The 20,743-nt window shown below is 40.3% G+C and overlaps 1 protein-coding gene across 1 annotated transcript; it reads right to left on the minus strand.

Moving 5' to 3' along the window:
• Nucleotides 1-2,600: 2,600 nt before the first annotated feature.
• LOC142970851 (mucin-6) lies at nt 2,601-19,946 on the minus strand. The gene is made up of 40 exons (XM_076111294.1): nt 19,898-19,946; nt 19,082-19,126; nt 18,231-18,456; nt 17,310-17,439; nt 17,170-17,233; nt 16,968-17,050; nt 16,012-16,207; nt 15,783-15,908; nt 15,557-15,677; nt 15,292-15,427; nt 14,948-15,017; nt 14,673-14,810; nt 14,345-14,494; nt 13,649-13,743; nt 13,422-13,554; nt 12,475-12,718; nt 12,244-12,284; nt 11,970-12,058; nt 11,469-11,623; nt 11,216-11,354; nt 10,961-11,065; nt 10,648-10,842; nt 10,264-10,336; nt 10,010-10,176; nt 9,645-9,801; nt 9,041-9,151; nt 8,645-8,786; nt 8,178-8,242; nt 6,647-6,847; nt 6,257-6,498; nt 5,859-6,045; nt 5,234-5,459; nt 4,762-4,928; nt 4,492-4,565; nt 4,284-4,389; nt 4,161-4,192; nt 3,917-4,070; nt 3,771-3,808; nt 3,536-3,643; nt 2,601-2,744 (listed from the first exon to the last, which is right to left on the minus strand). Exons 1-40 carry the CDS (start codon nt 19,944-19,946, stop codon nt 2,601-2,603), a joined length of 5,124 nt encoding a protein of 1,707 aa, XP_075967409.1.
• Between the last annotated feature and the right edge of the window lie 797 nt (nt 19,947-20,743).

Below are 20,743 nucleotides of genomic sequence, written 5' to 3' on the forward strand. Positions count from 1 at the left end.
TTTGTTGTCTGAATCCAAAAACAAGAGAACCAAACTCAAATATCTGACCCATTTTGGTTTTGCCTTTGAAAAGAGACGCAAAGCACGACAGGTAACCCGGAAGTAAAAATATTTCAAAAGTAAAATTCAAGGCAATAGAATTTACCTGTTTGTGTTAATTATCTAGATTATTGATACAGATGTGTTTAATGCAGTTTATTTCATCTGATATTTGATGTTTATGGTTCATTTGCAACCTAGTTGTATACGTCAAGTATTTTCTCGTTATTTTTATGTCATGGAAGATTGAGCATGTGTTGTTCATGAAGCATTAAATAATGACAATCGAAAAATAAAGAAGTTTGGGTCATTCTTATTAAACGAATGTGGCCAAGTGGAGAGCAGGGCCGTCCTTCGTTCAGAGGATCGGCGGTTCGATCCCCGGCTCCGTTAGTCGCATGTCGCATTGTGTCCTTGAGCAAGACACTTAACCCCAAAATTGCTCCCGTAGCTGTGCCGACGGTGTATGTGATAGAATCTGAATTGTAAGTCGCTTTGGATAAAAGTGTCTGCTAAATGACTGTAATGTAATGTAAACACTAAGCATCGTTTACTTACCTCATTGATTTATTTGTCACACTTAAATCCTGAATTGAATGGTCAAACAGAAGAGGTCAAAGGGCCAAGATGAGGAGATACAATGTTGGTGAAATGTCTTTTATTGTCATTAAGATACAGAAAGTCTGACTCTAGAATATTCGAAAAATGTTCCTAATCTCACAAGACAAGAGCAAAGACAAGATGAATTGGTTCTCTTTTCTTCTTTGCTGCCATGTTACCTGTCTTGTGACCCCTCAGATTGATCTCTGGATTGATCTCTGGAGCTGTAGGCAGATTTGGTACTATTTTGAAAATAGTCAGCCTTAAGTTAACACTGATTGTGTTCATTTCAGTTCCACCTCAAAGCCAGATTTTAGGTCAGCTTCTCGAATGCACAGAGGGCCAACAGAATTAGAACAATTTTATTTAAAAGAGAAAACCATTGTTAAAGATTTGTCACGATTAGGCTTTGCCTTCTGTGTTCTGTGTGTGTCTTTGTGTTGCTCCACACCCTCCTCACTCTACCTGTCAGCCACTCCCTCACCTGCCTCTGATCACTAATCAAGCACTCCCTCATCAGCACAACTGCCCTCACCTGTTCAAGTCACTATATAAACCCCTGCCTCTCAGTCACTCTTTGCCAGATCATTGTCATGTCAACCTACCCGTTCCGCTCGTCCTGGTTCCGGTTTCCCAGTCTGCCTACCCTGCCAGATTCCCTCTCTCATCTCGTCCTTAGTTTCCCTGCTGTTTTCGATGTAAGATTCCTGTTTTCCTGGTTCACTCTACTTTTGGTCATGTCTGCATTTGAATCCTCCACCACACCCTGTGACAATATTCATTTCTTATTATAGGGAAGAGGATCCCTAGTTATTTGGCCAGAGAGGGATGCCCAAAAAAAGCCGTCCACAGACCTTTTGCCGGATGCATTAGTGGCTGCAGACTGGAATGAACAAGAGGTGCGCTCCCTGACAGTATCACACTTTGGCACCAACCCCTTTCACAGAGCGCAGGACCAGGAAGCTGCAGAGAAGGAATTTGCTCTGCAGTGCCCAGATGTGTGTGTACTGCTGGACAATGCTGTCAATAATCTGCTCAATTGATTATTGACAGCATCGGACTCAAATGCCTGAATGATGTTACAAGAAGACATTGTCAGCACTGTTTTTTATTTTCCTTTTATCTCGTATCACCATCTACTTGTGAATAGATCAAATATAGAATGTGAAATTAGCGGTATTGTTACACAAGTGATAACACTTAACAGTGGTATGAATAATCATTCGAAGCTATACAATTCACCTGATTCAACTAATGGCTTCTTAGTTCTTTCTATATGTGCTGTTGGTAAGATTATTTGAATGACAAATGTCTTGTCATGGTGTTTATGTTGCAGATGGGATGTGTTTTCTTTTTTTACATCTTGGGGCTACATTCTTGCCCGCCTTTTTCGCCTGCCTCAGATGTTCTCCGCACCTTACCATCACTTAGATTAATGCTGTCCCCTTCCTTCATAGAGCTTGGACCAATAGCTATACCTCCACAACATTCGCCCACATCGTAAAGATCTCAACTCAGGTCGATCTAGTCTCGAGTAACATGGGGTTCTTGAGGATCCGCCGTGACCAGATGCTACAGCGGATTCCTTATCGAAGCTCCCCACCGCTCATTCGGCTAACCGGACGAGCTACACGAAGTTCAAGCCTCGCGTCTCATTCATGTTTACCTCCAATAAATGTGTTGAACACTTCTAATTGATGGTGTGGTCCTGGCTAGTGAAGGTAGGTTTATTACTGCACCGAAAGAAGAGACATACTACAAACCTTGGCGAGTAGACAATGATTACATTTATTTGATTTAAAGCAGATTAAGGAATTGCTTTAAATAAAGAAATAAAGTGAGGGACTTCAATTAATAATCCATTAGATTTGAATATATTAGATTTTGATTTGAAAATCGAAAGGGAACATTATAAAAAAAGCTTGTTCCTGGCTTATTCCGGTCTGTGCTGCAGAGATTTTTCAGCGCAGTATGTTACAGGCTCTGCACTCACAGCTGGTGATGTGCTTGTAGGTGTAGTCTCTGGTCGTGAGGTCGAAGCACTGCAGGGTCACTCGTCTCCTCTCTGAGCTCCGCGCCTGACAGCAATTGCTCTTCTGCATCACCTGCAGGTCACCGTGTAACACAGCCCTGTAGCAGTGAGCCGAGGCACCAAGGTGAGGAGGAAAGAGTGGGAGGGGAGGGGAAGGAAGACGGAGGAAAGAGAGGCATTGACACAGAGGGAGGGAGAGAGTCTCAAAAATGTACACAGGACTGAAGTGAAAGTACTCAGTATGAACACCAAAAACCTCACAATGTGTATCACAACTATTGGTATTGATCAATAGAGTATTTCTTCTCACCTGGGCTGAGACACACATTGGCCCTGACACACAGGTAACCGCATGACGGTGGTACAGTTGTCTATTGTAACGTTGATACCGGTCACCTTCGGAATACAGCTCTGGTTACCTGAAGTCGGAGAAAATTTAAACGGTTTTGATGCAGTTTGATAATTGGAAGCAAAGCATCTACAAAATGTAAAGACAGTCGTAAATGACTTCAGTATTTTATGGATTTTGACTTAACTTACATGTAAAGCAGCAGTGTTGGTCATCCCAAATTCTGTCCTCCTGGTGAATACATCATAAGAGGTTAAATGTTTGTTGTTCTAGTTATTCTTTAACACCTAACTATGGCTTGGCTCCAGTGTTTCAGCTTATAAAGTGTACTTGGGTATCCACCCCAATAACCCTTTTTAATTCCAAAATGTACCCCCTGTAGGAATATATTCTTTCTTTCCACACCCAATACATGTAACTCTTTTTTCTTCATTATAAAACAATGCTCTAGTGGGAATTGCAGTAATACACAAGTTACTACTGTAGAATAAGGCAGAGCAGGGGGTGTGCAGTACCTCCGGACACTTGTCTTGGGGACAGACTCTAGTCTCAGTCTGAATACCCTCTTTGCTGCAACTGAATGAAATGCAGGGATGGGCGGCATCCTTCCATCTGTCTCCTATCTACACACACAAAGACTGATATCACAACAAGACACTATACAGTACAATAATTCATTTCAATCTAAAAAGCATGTTTCGTCTAATGGAGACCAAACACTTTCCTTTGCCACGATTAGACACAACTTACCTTGTATGTTTGTTGATGATAACTGCATGTCTTCTCAACTGAAAAATAAAGTAATAATATGTGATTCGTTTTAGTATTCATGTGGGGAAAGAAAGGTCTCTGACTAATACCCTGATTTTAAAATATTACGACTTGCCAGTGCTTACCACAAATCTGTTTACCACAGCAAGGGCCGTTTTCCAGTACAGACTTGGGGCCACATTGCAGAACTTGCTCAGGAGGTTTAGGAACACACTCCTCTGTGAGAGTCTGGTTGTTACATTTACACAGGTGACAGCCGGACTGCCACACCTCACCAGGCTGAAAGACAGAAATACTTTTTAAATTTAGAATCCAATTTAGAGTCAGGGATAATACTATTGTTTGCACTGATGAGACAAAGATACTCACCAGTTTGGGCTCACCGAGCGGTCCTTTACAATCTAATGGACAAGACACAAACACTACATTACCACTAGTAACAGCAACACATGTCTAGGTGTGAGGGTCAGCCTTTTAGGCCATGTTACTCACAGGGACAGTCCGACACACAGGTGTTTGAGTGGTTTCCTGCCTTGATTTGGCCGCTGGGACAAAAACAGCCTTCTCTGCTGCTCTCGAGGGAGGCTCCTCGATAAACCTTTCTGTACAGCCAAACCAGAAGAGCAATGGTGACAGGGGAAACATTTTCAATTTAATAAAGTGAGAAATAAATGTCACAAGAGTAAGTATGTGTGTTTACAAACCCTCCATAGCAGAAGTCATCCAGCTTGTCATGACATTCTCTGTAAACCAATCCTTTTGGACATGGCACAACTGGAACAAGGACAAGGACAATTAGGTGATAATGTAAGTGTCACTTTAAAGAGGAATTCATCATTGGCACTTTTAATCAAAACATCATTACAGTCAGGCCATAAAAACATTTAAAAAATGTGTGCAAATACATTAAGTCCTTGGTCTTTCTGGCTTTGCTTTACGGAGAATAAGAAAAATGATAACAGATACATACTGCAATTTCCATTAGTCAGTGCTCTCCAGTCAATACAGAAGCCAGCTTTCATGCATTCAGTAGCAGCTTGCTCTAGTGAAGAGCAAGGACCATTCCTGCATGAATCAAACTCACAGTTCTGCTTTTTAAGGTTCAAATTCACATACTGGCTGCAATTTGAAAAGGCTCTGGGGAAACAAAGACAGACAGATGGCCATGGTTATACACCATTGAAGTATGGGGTTGCTAGGGTGGTACGAGCTGGTTTCTGGGTCACTTCTAGGTGGTTGCTTGGAGGTTGTTAAGGTGATACAGGTGACTCCTAGGGCATTAGGTGACTCTGGGCGGTTGCTACGACATGTCTGCATTAGTCACAAAGGTAGCTCTTAAGTAAAGGCAAAGCATTGTGCCTTGAGCGTATAACATAAAGTGTGACAAACACACTAATTCAATTCCCTGAGGAGCTGTGTGTGTGTTAGTGTGTGGAGCTTACGGGTTGTCTAGCAGCTCACATAGAAGGCTCGCAGGGCAGGGGGTGGCTGTAGGGTTTACTGTAGGGGGTACTGTAGTCGGTGAGAGACAAGGTACGTCCCTTGGTGTAAAAGCACAGGCTGGTTTCAGCGTGTCGTCGTACACCCAGTCATAAGCCGTCTTATCACAGCAGCTGTCGTCCTCCATCTGCCCTCCTTTACGGATACATGATCCAACACCACATACTCCTGGAGAAGAAAAGACAGAGGTGCAATTTGGTGTCTAATATACACATATACAAAAAAAGAGAAAGTGGCTGGCAAAAAAATGTAGGTGTAAAATGTGACCAAGCAAATTGGAACACAGCCAACAAGTTTCTTTGGAATTTGTGTTTCTTTCCGCCTGGGCTGGTGATCAGAAGGTTTTTAATGCAGCTTTAAGCTAAACATAGTATTTGGTTTTGATAGCCAACAAGTCAATTTAGAAACATGTTGGCTATTGTTGTAAGTTAACAGACAAGATTAAGTTGTTTTTTTTGCATTATCTGGCTGAAAATCCATTCCACACACAAACAACCACTGTTTAAATAGATATACAACATGCACTTAACCACACCCGTGGACAGTGCCTTTCAATCCATTACCCACCACATTGTCCCTGGGTGTTGTTGAGGAAGTGCTCCATGGCCAAACTGACCACCAGGGTATAGGCCGGACTGAGGGAGACATAAGAACGGATCTCTGGCAGGTAGATTGACACTGCGTACATCGTGGTCTCAAACCTAATCCCATGCTCCTCATATGGTGGCTCTATGGTCACGTTGTTCAGAGTGGCCTAGGGCAGATTAGATCAGTATCAATCTGGCAGATTAGATAAGCATCAAACCAACTGTCTAACTCTTTAATAGAGCATGGTATCCTTATATAGTAGAGCCTCCTAAAAACATCCTTTATCACAGAAAATGATTATTAGCATCCTTATAGCCAATACATTGTATAGTAGGGCATGGCATACTATAAATAAATAGAGTTGTATTGTATCCTACCTGTACTATGAGCAAATCTGGAAAGATACTGAGTGTAGCTATATTGTTCTGATATTGCACGATGACGCTTCTAATACAGGCGCCATGGAGGCCTTCTACACAGTCTTTGTTTTCCGCAGCAATGGTCAGGGTATGACGTGGTGACCTCTCCTCCACCAGGATGTAGCTGCATTCGACCAGGAAATCAAAATTTACACCTTGGAAAGAGATGTAGTGGGGGTCCCCATATAGCTCACAGCGACCTAGGGAGGATACGAGGGGATTTTAGTAGATATGGACGCACAACACAAATGTATTTGAAAAAAAAAAATGAATTAGCCACACTAGTAATGGCTTTGTTGGTCAGTCAATGCACCACTTTTATCCTGATCCAGACAAGGATACACTTACAGTCACACTTCCATGTTTCACAGCATCCATCCGAGACTTTTGTGACCTGGCCTCTGGGGCAGTTGGGAATTGAAAGCTCCGGGCAAACCATTGAAGTCAACTCTATCGTCCCACCTGCACAGGTCTTATGGAAGCAATCCTCTGTCCACGTCTCACCACAATCCCAGCGTTTTCTCCTCTTCAGGTCTGTACACTCACACACTGGTGAAACACAAAACAGTTGAAGACAGTGAACAAATAAAATACTAAAACATAGCTTTGGTAATTTAAGGAACTGATTGCTAGGATAACTGAAAAACAGAATAATGTGCAGAACAAGTAGATGGCACGCACTCTTGTGTGTGGAGCTTGAATTCTCAATGGTATATGTTGTCGGTGGCATCGTCGTAGATTTAGACGTCGTTGCCTCTGAGACGGTGGTACTGGGTTGAGTGGTTAAGTGCATAGAGGGGTTAAATGTCTCAGTGGGAGCTTCTGTGATGGTTACTTCAGTCGGACCTGAGGTTTCAGCAGATGTAGCGTTGGTTGCAAAGGTGGTTGTTGATTGAAGTGTTGTTGCTGTTGGCTTACTATGCATTGTTGTTGGTTGTGTTGGGATGGTTTCTGTTGTCATAACTGTCTCAGTGGGCTCTGATTCTGTTGTCCATGTTGTTGAAGCATTGGTGAATGAAGAACTCTGAGTTGTGTATGATGTGGTCAGCACTGTGCTTGTAGGTTCAGATGTAGGTAACTCTGCTGTGGTCATCTGTACTGTGGTAGATTCAGTGTTATTTGTTGTCACTGTGAGCTGTGTTGAGGCAGCAGTTGTCAATGAAGGAGTTACTGAGGATTCAGTTGTGATTGTAGCTGTAGGTGTATAGGTGGTGGAAAGCACAGTTGACCAATTTTCACTAGTAGTTGAGATATTGGTCATGGTCGTCATTGGTGAAGAGGTGGTGGGAGGCGCTGTTGACCATGTTTCAGCCGTAGTTAAGGAAGTTGTAGTTGTTGGTGTAGACGTGGTGGAAAGCACAGTTGTCAAATTTTCAGTCGTAGTTGAGATATTGTTAATGGTCGTCATTGGTGGAGAGGTGGTGGTGGGTGTTGTTGACCATGTTTCAGCTGTAGTTAAGGAAGTTGTAGTTGTTGGAGTAGATGTGGTGGAAGGCTCAGTTGTCAAATTTTCAGTCGTAGTTGAGATATTGTTAATGGTCGTCATTGGTGAAGAGGTGGTGGGGGGCGTTGTTGACCATGTTTCAGCCGTAGTTAAAGAAGTTGTAGTTGTTGGTGTAGACGTGGTGGAAAGCACAGTTGACCAATTTTCAGTCGTAGTTGAGATATTGTTAATGGTTGTCATTGGTGAAGAGGTGATGGGAGGCGTTGTAGACCATGTTTCAGCCGTAGTTAAGGAAGTTGTAGTTGTTGGAGTAGATGTGGTGGAAGGCTCAGTTGTCAAATTTTCAGTAGTAGTTGAGATATTGTTAATGGTCGTCATTGGTGAAGAGGTGGTGGGGGGCGTTGTTGACCATGTTTCAGCCGTAGTTAAGCTAGCTGTAGTGGGAGTGCTTGATGTTGGAGTGGTGGCAGGTGTGGTGGTGGTTGGAGGTATTCGAGGTGCTGTCGGAATAGAGGTGGAATTGAGGTCTGGTGTTTTAAAAACAGCTTCTGTTATGGCACATGTACTCTAAACCATTTAAAAAGCTAAGTGCCTCAAAAACTACTTAATAGTTTTGTGTAACTGGTAATAGACACATGAAATAGTAGATGTAGTGGCTCATGAATATAATTGACACTTACGGCAGTTTACTGTTCCATTGTTACAGTGGCTGAAAATAATTACATGGGAGAGTAAGAAACATCCAGTTGTTAATGTAATGAATAATTAAATTAATATTATGGTTACCCTGGACATGTACATATTTAGAAACAGTCTATTAAGAATGGCCCAACTATGTATAATGTTAATATGTTTAAATGAATAAAGATTTAAATGACAAAAAAAATAATGAACCAACTTACCACTCAATAAACTGTATCATTACCACTGCCCGAGGTTGAATGACAGTGTCATTAAAATAACAGGTGCAGTTTCTCAATTTAGTGCATTCCCCAGTATTTTCATCATAGTATGGCTCCTCCTTTGAACATCTAGGGTAGCAGCCTTTTCCAATAGTAAACAAAATGTTTATTGTATGGGTGCAAATGATTTCGTATGCATCGACTAGAAAAAAATCATTTGATTCGATCTAGATTGTGAGGATTTCATTAGAAGACCAGGTTTGTTTGCAATACTGCCAGAATTATAGACAAACTAAGTAACATTAAGACATTATTTTCAATTTTCATCTCACGAACAGATGATTAAGAATTAAGTTTAGCTGTTATATTTGGATACAACTGAGAAAGTCTGGTTACCTTCCAGCTTGTGAGTGATGTAGTTGTCTTTGCCGCAGGTCAGCATCTCGCCACAGGCTTCATAGTGCCAGCTACACTGCCCCTGCTCGTTGTAGTAGTCACAGTAGACCGCTATGGTTTAAATTATCACAGATTAAACTTTTATATCGTTATAGTTTATGTTTTGCAAACATCCAATAATGATTGAAACACTTTTCGTTATATGGATTGACTATAATGATTGATTACTTTATTTATGTGTCTTACACAGCGTCAGTCCTCTGCATAGTGACTAAGAAACATTAAACTATTGATAAAACATTATAGAATGTGTATGAAGTTTGTGAAATTCTAAGCAGTGAAATAACACTTAAGATACTTTTAAATTGTCTGTAATACCAAAGTTGTCATATTATTTAACTCTAGCAAGAAAGTAAACTGAAACAATAGATTAGCATAGCCCAATAACAAAGTGAGTTTGACAACTGACCGGTGATTATCTTATCTGTGTTCTCTTTATGGGTTTGAGTTATAAGTTATTCTAAAATTTCACAGTGCCGTTAACATGTCGAAAAACAGTAAAGTTCAATTTTTATTAGTGAGGGAAAAAAGGGTCTTAACTTACGACACATATCAGGTGTCCTCCATTTCACACACACATCCTGGTCGCTGCAGGCCTCTGCGTAGGCGGCCACAGCTGTGCAGAAGCCAAGGAACTTCCCTTCAAACTCACAGGAGCAGGACTCCTGCACACAGGCATGGTAGTAGGGGTCTGGATCCACCTGGGGATTGTAAAACAACCAGAATAGAGTTTGTATTAACACATTTAAGGGGTCTCTGTGAGGGTCCTTTACTGTAAAAAGTTATATGGTTTCATATTGCAACAGATTTGGATAAGGAAATCCCAAATATATAGCAATTAAAGACCTGCACATGAGTCTAACCCCTGACCCTGGTGTTTGTGCCATGCTAAATATGTAACATGCATACTTTTAAGTGGCATTGTTTGAATGTGTCTCCTGTAAGGATCATACAGCGCCGCTGGGCCCAGGCTGAGCAGTAGGAGTTGCGTTCACATGGAAATATCTCAGTGGTCACATCAGAGCAAGGAGGTGTGGCGGCTTTCCAGCTGTTGCCAAATGCCAGGGGACTGGACACTAGTAAAAAAACATTTTTGGGGTGTTATTTTGACCACCATGACAAAAGTAAAAGTCCTTTATCAAATAAAAAGAAAATCAGTTTACCTGCTGAGCCACTTATCAGTAGGTCATTCATCTCATTGGAGTCAAAATTCCCACAGAGGCCGCACACTTGTTTCTGAAGGAGAGATGGTTAAAAAGTCATTCAAAAGTTCTGAAAGTAAACTAAAAATGTAAGTAACTGCTGAGTTTTAGGGAGGATGTAGCTATTAGTTATGATCAATGCTTAAATAAAATGTAAGTGTCTTTTCTGATACTTGAGTTGACTTGAGCTGGTTAAATAAATAAATCAGTGCAAAGTTGAGAAATTAAGAAAGAAGACATTAAGCAATTGTACAAAATGTTGATTTCAAATCTAAATTCAGTTTTTTTTAATTTAGTCTGAGTGATGTATATAAATTACGATATTTCAAAATCCTCATCACTCACCCTCCAGTATGCTTGCAGCTCTATGGTGATCCGGGTGTGTTTGTCCCAGATGAGAGTTATCCCTCTGCTCGGCACTGAGATTACGACGTAGAGTCCCAAAGTGTGTGTGGAGTAAAGTGAATCTTCCCGCGGAGTCCAGCCTTCATGGAGGCGTCTGGTCACCTTCATGTCGCTCAGCGTCAGGGTGACTTCACCCTTTTTAGGTCAAAACAAGTACAACTCATTGTATAAAAATAGTTTTAAATGTTGATGAACAAGTTACTGACTGACAAACATTTATCTGTGAAATTCAATCAGACAAACAGCCATCCACCTGCAGGTCAAGGATGATGGAGCGAGAGCAGGTGAGCGCCTCGTCACAGCAGGGGACACTCTCCACTCTGACAGAGAAGGTGCCGTTTCTATTTCCACAGGCATCCTAAAGCAATAAGAGTTAAAAGGTTAATGAAATATGGCAAACTATATTTGGATGATGTACTGTGTCCTTTCGAAGGCGATGCATTGGAGGCCTACAAAGCTTCAGCAAAGACACACGTGAGCTGTGGATTCATTCCTACTTTGGTCTCACCTCGACAAGTGTGTACTGACACTGTCCAGCAAAGCGGTACCGTTTGGAGTCAAAGGTCTGGTAGTGTCCATTTCCGTAAACTTGACACTGCCCCGGGCAAGGCTCGTCTTTGCAGTGCCACTGACCCTGACCACAGATACTGTAACATAGAGTGATGTTAACCTTTCAGTCATTCTCTTCATCACGGCTTTATTAGCTTCTGATGAGATAGGACCGTTTGAACGAACAAGTAGGAGAAAGGAGGAGGTGTTACCATGTTTTACAGTTGGTTTTGACGCGCTGTCCCGCACTGAATACTTTGCCACTGTACACACAGGTGCAGTTGTTCAGAGAAACACAGTTTCCATGGTGATCCTCATACTGGTCATGTGGGCAGTAACAGCCACTCTCACAGGTCACACTGGCACCCTGGAAATCACAGCAAAATGAAATATCTTAGCATTAGGGAATGTTTTAGCCATCACAATAATAGAAACCTGTACTTGGACAAAGGGTTAATGTTAGGGATATGATTTACCAACAGGAAGGTTATGTAAAAATAAAATCTCAGATTTCAGTAGCAGCTGCTTTCAATTATGGTACAAGAAAAGCATCACCTAAAGAAATATGTCTCCCGAATGCTATTAATAATAAATAGCCGTATTATTCATCAGTTTTAACGGGTAATTAGTCAGCTGCTGCTTTTAATTGAAGAATGAATATGAATAAATTAATAAGTAAGCCATGGATACAAACATATAATCAGTTGACCTACCGTTGGTTTGCTGATATAGTCGCAGGTTTTCTGAGCCGTGTTAACTGCGTCCTCAGAGCAATGAACACAAACCTTCCCATTCGTGCACCCTGTGTTAATTATATTTCAGACAGTTTGACACATTATTAAGTTTAACTTTTCTCTTCTTTAAGACTTTTTTATTGCTTACATTCTGGGTGAATTTCCACTTTTAACAAATGAATGAAGTTGAAACAAAGATAACAAAGGATGAGTATGATGTCGATATGATTATGATAGAAGAATATATATTTACCACAATCCCGAGAACAGCGCAGTTCTCCATTCTCGCAGACGCTGCAATAGACACAATGTTTGCTTTGACATATATAGCACAATTTTGCTAAAGTATATGTACATCAAAGGTGGAGACAACACAATTAGGCACACTATAACAGCATTGGGAAGACTTGGTTAGGGAAAACAGTGGGAAATAGACATAAATGGTATATTTAAATGGCTGTAAGTACTCAGATGATCAGCTCACCACTTTCGTCCGTCGATAACAGCGGACCCCGGGGCCATAGTACCTTTGTAGTAGTAACAAGCACACTCTGCCTTCGGGGTACAGACTTGTCCTTGGTTCAGGTGAGTTCCCTGCGGACAGCCACAGCCCTCCACAGGATCGTCGTCCAGCCCACAGAGAAGGTCAGGGCCAGACAGAGAACGGCATGTGTGGTTGCAGGCTTGCATGTTGTAGGAGAACTCTTGGTTTTTCTGACATTTCACAGCTGGGACACAACATTAAATGTATCACTGATTTTGTATTCTACATCAACTAAAATGTGACATTCTTCTTTAACATAAATGTACACTCTTGTAACACAGTAGTTGATTCAACCTATAGTCTGTATAAAGCCTTTACATTTACTGTTGTAAACATCTGGGGTCTGAAAGGTTTTTAATCATCTTTTTATTATTATCACAAATGTCAACAGCAAATCTGATAAATTGCCAGCAACAGAATTGATTTGATTTAGGCTTTTTGGACCAGTCGTGTCACAGTTCAGCTCCACACCCTCCTCACTCTACTTGTCAGTCACTCCCTCCTCACCAGTCTAACTCCCTTCACCTGTTCACTCACCTGCCTCTGATCAGTAATCAAGCCCCTATAGACTCCTGCCTCCCAGACACACATTGCCAGATTGTTCTTCTGTTTTCAATGTCAGACTCTCCAGCACGCTCTCGCGGACTGATCTCCTGTTACCGACCCTGTTCTATACCCGCCTTGCATCTGATTAACTCTGCCTGCTGTATCTGGAAGTTTGTAATAAAAGCCAAAGATCCCTGGAATCTTGTGTGTTGCATTTGGGTCCATATACAACCGGTTACAAGTTGTTTTGTTGAACATCACTCCTTTGGCTTTTTTCAGTGGACTTTGAACAATAAAGTGGGAGGATGCAGACAGAATACATTGATATTAACTGGACTTACTGCAGTTCGTGGCTTTCCTCCAGTCACCAATTACAACACCCAGACTGGCGCAGGCTTTGGCATAGCTGCCCAGAGCAACACACAAGCACTGAGTCAGACTGCTGCCACAGTTGCATGTTCTTTGGATGCAAGCCTGGAAATTAAAAAAAAAATCAGTCATTGATATGCTAATCGCTGAAAACTCCAAAACGTATTAAGGATTTAGTTTTGGGCAAAAGTCTTGTTACCGTGTGGTAGTGATCAGTTGGGATATGACCGTGGCACTTAGCAAATATCCCAATTGGGTTGTTCAACACAGAGCACTTTCTCTCAGCATATATCTCTGCAAAAATACATATTGAAATCATTAAATATGTTTGCTTTTCCTTCTAGGTTGAGTATTTGTATCATATCACAGAGACGCCAGCAAGCTAGCGAGCAAATTCAAGTGTTTTAATATAAAAATTGTATGTCTATTTTTAAAAATAACTTCTCATCCCTGATAGGCAGACAAATAAAATATTGAGTATGAATTTATACACACTAGTGCAGTGCCCCTTCAAAAATGGGCCTCCTCAAAACGGGCCTATTGCTGGGCCTCTGGTGTTGCTGCTTGCAACTTTCTCGAGAGCCGTTCATCAAAAAAACTTCACACTCGACACTGCACTTCCTTATCCTGGGTAAAAATACAACCGCCATGACATAGTTGCATCCCCTAACAATGCTACAGTATACACTACACACTGTGTCCATAATGCACTACTAATAGATATGTCCCATAGATCTCAAGAGCTCGCACTTGACACCGGACTCCCTGCGGTCCTCAGCGACATACAAGTGTTTTGGCGATCGGATGAGCGGTTCTCGAGAAAATCGAAGGACAGACATACAAACAGAAACAATTTCCAACATTTTTGAAGCACATTTATGTTATAAATTGGTACCATTGTCAGTGTTGAAGCAGGTCCCGGGTATGTTCACTGCACAAGCAGCCACACTCCAGGACTGAGTGAATGGTTGAGCTGAGTTCTCGATGATCCCGCTGCTGGTGGTGAAGTCATCCGTGGTGTCATTGTTGCTGTTGCCACAAAGACCTGAAAGACATACTGGCTATGATTACACATCGAATTGGATCGTGCCGCAGAAAATATATAGTATTTTTGTATTTATTGTTGTTATTATTTTGGTCTTGAGAGCTAATTTAAAAAGAAAAGTCATAATGAAAGTGAATCCCAAAGTGAATATATTTTGTTTGTAGACTGAGATCCTTACCTGAGATGATGCCAGGGTGGCTTCTGGGTGCGGTGATGTATAGCTGGATTTCAGGAGACATCTGGACTTGGAAATTCAAACCAAAGGACGTGTGGACCTGGACGTACATGGAGGACTGCCAGAAAACCAGAGCATGATCTGACAGGAGATGGAATTTTGTATGTGAATGGGTGGATGGGTAAATGAGCCATTATGGATGGATTACTAGACTACTAGACATAATGGACCTTAATTAAGGTCCATGAACAACATTTCTTCCCATTTTTTCTTTTTACCAGACTGATGAAGTTCATTGATCTCCTCCCCACCGAATGTAACCATGTTCTGTGAGAATATATACGTTCCCTGCAAAACCAAAAAAAAAAGGGTATTTATATTCCATGACCGCACACTACTGTTGATTGGTGTGTTTTTCATAGATTATGTTATTTGAAATTTAACCCTTGAAGACTGCTTGTACCTGAAAAAGCTGAAATATAACTGTAGTCACAGAGGGTGCCTTTTCAGAAAACACGATTGTTATTGTCCAGTTGAGACCCTTAAAATAAAAAGAGCAGTTAGTATCATATAAAGACTACGTGGGTTAATGTTACATGTTGGGGTAGTGGGAAAAATTCACCTGTAAAGCCACATATTTACATTTGCCAGGGATGCCATACTGTTTGCCATCGAATGTTGTCACAAACTGGCCTTCAATGAGACATCTTGTGGGGCAGAGGTTCTCTGAGCATTGCCATTTCCCACTGTCACACACACTGTGTGAAGATAAAACCTACATTAAAACTTAAGAATAGTTCAAAAAGAAGTATCAAAACAGTTTTCCCGCCCATTTTTATTGCTCGGGACCTTCTTGTGAGTCTGAAATAAAGTTTGAATTGTATTACCATGACTGACACTTGGTGCTTCGTATGTCTCCGCTTATGTAGTTCTTGCCAGCAAACTCACAAGAGCAGCTGGACACACTGACACAGTGATGGCCATATGCGCGATCATTAAGGACTTTACCTAAAACGTAAATATGTATACCTTTTATTATTAGAATCATGGAAGCTAAACAAGCAATGAAACATGTGAAGAGCTACATCATAAAGACAGATAGTGCTTTTTCACCATTTGGGCAGAGACAGGAGCTGGTGAGTTCCTGGTTGGAGAGCATGGGGTTCGGGTTGGAGCAGCTGGGAACAAAGGCTGGACCTTGATTTTCATAAACCAGATCTCCTGGACAACTTGGTTCCTCTGAATTAAACCACAGAAACAAGGCAATCACATCAAGTGTCCATCAAATGAGTGTCCTAACATGCCAAATAACTTTAAAACCTAGTTTTTATAGAGCACCTACCACATTTGGTTACATCTCTCCATATCCGCCAGACATAACTTGTCTCGCCACACTGTTGTACAACTTCTTTGAAGAACGAACAGATGATGTGTCGGCTTGTTTCGTAGCCGTAAATGTTCTCTTCACAGAGTTGGATATAGTCGAGCGTCCTGGCTCTCAGACAATCCAAGGTGTAGGAAAAGAACGTTCCGCATAACTACAAATATCATCAGAGAAACCATTTGAACATCTGGAACTAGGACACATTGTACAGAGTGAATGTAAATCTCCACCACCGATGCAGAAAAGAAAAGAACAGAGTAGAGGAGAAGGGAGATGCTGCTGCTGTGCTTATTGATGTAAGTGAATGCTGACAATATGGGTACTGATCTTAATATTATTTTTAATTATTCAGTGGGTTTTATTTTCAACCCTTTTGTTATTCATATTTCATCGTATTTCTTATTTTCATCTCATTTTATCAAGCATGTTTATTTTCCATCTAATTCTCCCTTTATTATGGCATGGGGTGTATTTCCTTTTTATTGTACAGCATATTGTGCTGCATTTCTTGTATGAAAGGTGCAATACAAATGACGTGAATAATTATGGTTATTGGTGTTATTATCATCATTATTATTGTGAAAATGAATTGAGGTGTGTGCACCCTAATTGTATGTTTAAGCACAGCTGAATGCATTGCCTTCCAAAGACGTAAATTAACAACAACAAAACTTAGCAGCATGACGTTTATGACTCAATATTTTAAAACTGCCATGATATCCTATAAAGTCGCTACTCTATAACTAAAAGTCGGTATAGCGTCAATAAATTCAAACCCTTTTCAATGAGATCAATGAGTGAAAAAAAACAAAGAAAGTACATAGAGCAGAGTACCAATAGCAGACCGGAATCTAGTATCATCACAGCATCAACTTGTGTTTGAAGTCAGTCAGCCATTACAACTGTTAACTTACTAGATTACTAGCGGACACAGGATCTCGGGTTTGACATGTGTCCTCAGGAATCACACTCTCTGTGATCAACTGCTGCCTGTTGCCTGAAGTCATGAAAATTGTACATTCATAGAGCAAACTGTATGCAAGCAAATGTCAAAGTACAGGCGATTACAACCACAACCCCAACCTGCTCTCAATTCCAGTCATCTAACAATCATACCTGGGATGTTGTGTTTTCCACAGAGTCCAGACATGTCGGTGCTCAGCTCCTGCTCCAGCTCCACCTTGACAACAAGTTTAAACATTGCATTGTGTGACTGTGATTATGTGTGTTATGTCTACTGTATTATGTCAACTCACCCACACGATGTCTATTCCTCCGGGTACATTGTGCCAGGTGACAGACAGAGGAAGCAGCGAGCTCGTCAGTCGAGTGTAGATGCCGTACTGAAAGATATGCTGGTAGGTGTGGTCGTATGGAAGGGAAACACTGTCAGCAAATAAACATTTACAGTTAATAAACTGTTGGACGGGGAACCCCCGATGCCACCGGGTATTTCGCACACTGTTCAGATCCTATATGTAAGTAAAAGTACCACACTGTAAATTGTTTCAGCGGCACTCTGTGTCCAAAAATCTAAAGAAAAGTTTACTAAAGTTTTCAAATAATTGTAGTCATGTAAAAAGTAGAATATTTCCCTCTGAGGTGTAGTGGAGGACAAGTAGGAAGTGGTCCAATACTAAATGTACTTGGTAACACTTGGCCATTGGATAGTAACACAGATATAGAGAAAACATTTTTTTAACGACAATTAAATAAAAAATAATTTAATAAACTCTTTGTATATACATTTCCTCTTAAGCTCACCACCTGACATAAAACAGGTGTTTGTTTTTACTTTTGACTAAGTCTTCTCACTTCCTCAACTTTGAATTGAAAATAATGATAAAACTGGTGAAGTGTTACAGTTTCCTCCTCCCAGAAATCAGTCCATAAGTGACCTTGACTGTATGTTGTACTTTCACAAACCATTGATGATACAGTTTCCCACACTCAAAGCTAATAATCAACTCACATTGGTGGCATTAATAATGTAATATAAAACACCTGGTTGTGTGGCTGAGTATAAATGTCAATTTAAGTAAATGATTTGTGAGTTTTGGCAAAACACTCAGGGACGTGTGGTTGGATTTAATGGATTTAATTTAACTTGGTGTTCTGTGTGGCTGCAGCTTTATGTAATGAAGCGGTATGAGGGTGGGTTTGGGTTGGGCCCGAACCTTTTCTCCTCCACCAGGACGCTTCCATTCTGCAAAGCTGTCCTGACTTTGTTGATGATGATCTCGACTCGGACCAACAGCCCGTTGTCACCTCGCCGTATGGTGACATCACATCCCACCCGGTTGTGGGTGAAGCGTGTGAGTGTGAACGGGCAGTTGGACCGAACATAGAAACTTGAACCGCTGAAAGTCTGGACGACCCCGCTGCCTAATGTCCTGCAAGTGTCTGATCACAATTTAAAGATTAATGTTAGACAATGAGGACATAAGTGAGATCAGAAATGAAGCACAAAAGTAAATTCAATTACTTTGTTATGTTGGATTTAAGGTTTAAAATAGTACAGTCAAAATATATTCTGTTTATACCCAATGTCAGGAATATTATCCTTTCAATCATCAAGTTAGATCTCAATTTTGTAAATTCACTTTTAGTAGTAGTAGTATCATAATATGATTTTTAAGAGTACCATTTCAAAATCAATGAGCCAAATGCTCAACTTTTATTTTAAGTCTTACATAGTATGTAAAAATCATGTTTATTTGCCACATACACAATCATACGCAGTGCAACGTGTAGTGGAATTTGTTTGTACCTAGCTGCAGAAAGCTACTATAATTGAATAAAATATCATAAAATAAACCTTTTTTTATTTCTTTTTTTACAAAAGGAACAGTAAAACAATATATCAGCATGTTTCAGAGAAATTAAATTCAACAGCAAAACAATGAAACAGCACGTTTCAGAAAACTTTCAAACAATATATCCAGTACTTATGACACATGCAATGATGTTAAAAGGTAATCTGTATAATAAACTGATCAATATCAAGCATTGATTGATTTGTACTCACATGTCTGAGTATCGGTTGTTGTGACCACTTCCCCTGTGCCAAAAACTACGAGAGAAATACAAAGTCATGGTGGAAGTAAACATTAATTATAATGAAGAATTATGAATTATGAGTAACAACACAAATACTTACTAATAGGGTTGTTATTATTATACAAGATACAGTATTTAGATATGTAAGGCACAGATGCACAGATGCAAATCAGTGGTAGTAAAAGTAAAAGTAGCAATAGCAATATTAAATTCTGAAATCCCTAAATAGAAGATGTCACGTAAGTAAAAGTATTATCATCTCCTTCGACTTCAAGTCAAATTATTTTCAGCTACCTCTACTTTAGAGTACCAAAAGGAAAAAGTACTCACAATTGGGAGCAATTGTTCCTGTCAGTGTTAACTAATTGACTTAATACTTTATTGGATTATTGATTGGTACTGACTGATTTAACAGTGTATCATATTTTTGAGCCTATCATGTGTTTTGTGTGCACATTCTAAATTTGTAAAGTAACTACGGAAGCTGACGAATAAATGTCATGGAGTACAAATGTATTTTTGATAGTATAGTAGAAAAATAAAGTAGCATGCAATTGAAATACTTAAGTACAGTAAATAAAAACAATTATTCCACCACGCATCCAGTGGAAACAAATACTTTTTTAGAACAGCAAGAGTTAAAATATTGCACTTTATCATTTTGCTGTAAAATGTTATATTGTAGTAATTAGATGTTGCAATATCCTTGTCCCTGGTCACTTTTTTTCTGCTTAGAAGAATTAATTCCTATTCAATGATTAAATGAACAATTGCAACATAGTACCTGAGGTCAGTGAAAAGCAGAATGCCAGCATCCATCGCTGTGGGGTCATGCTGCCGGATTGCTGCAGGAGAGCAGGTGGAACCAAGAAGAACTGCACAAACAAGCCCCCCACAGGGCTTATATGTGCAGTGTCAATCCGCACACAATTGGAGCCGCCCCGCCCAGTACTCATGCACACAATATACCAGGAAACTAGAAATAGGAAAAATACATAGGTTAAACATTAACCTAATTGGTAGTTTGCAGGAAACCAGCTTAATGTAAAGCATATCATGTTGCATTCACAATTGAAACTAATCTATTTCAACCACAACAACACCTCTGATATTCACTACCGTGGGAAATTGTGAGTGTATACTGATTAGAAAGAGGTCAGGTTGGATGCACAAACAGAGTGTGGACGACTGAATATCAACTGCTTAAGAGAGTTTGGAACTTACAGTATATGTCGGTTCTTTTATTTCCTCAAAACCCAATGTTTCCTGCCAGAAATAGCAACGACTTGTTCATATTTGAGTCATCAACCTCACACATAATGGGTAAAATATTAAGTATATTGTGGACGAAGTCGGAACGCTTAATTTTGGCTCTAGTGAACCAGACAATGCTTTTTGCCGGTTAACAAAGGACAAGTGGATCAATGGGTGCATGAACCAGGATGTAGTTAGTTATTTTTTTAACTTCAGAGCTCAGGGAGAGTTCCACATGACGTTTTAAAGACGTCTTCTGCAGCTACTCAGATTTATTTTCATGCAAAGATTATACTTCAGAGCAAACTGAGTTAAAATGCTTCTTAGTTTAAATCACTGAGGTGTTAAAAGAATAATGGCTTATCAACACATCAGT

Source organism: Anarhichas minor, unplaced genomic scaffold (assembly GCF_050575085.1).
Source record: "Anarhichas minor isolate MPS153535 unplaced genomic scaffold, ASM5057508v1 ptg000045l, whole genome shotgun sequence".
Taxonomy (NCBI): domain Eukaryota; kingdom Metazoa; phylum Chordata; class Actinopteri; order Perciformes; family Anarhichadidae; genus Anarhichas; species Anarhichas minor.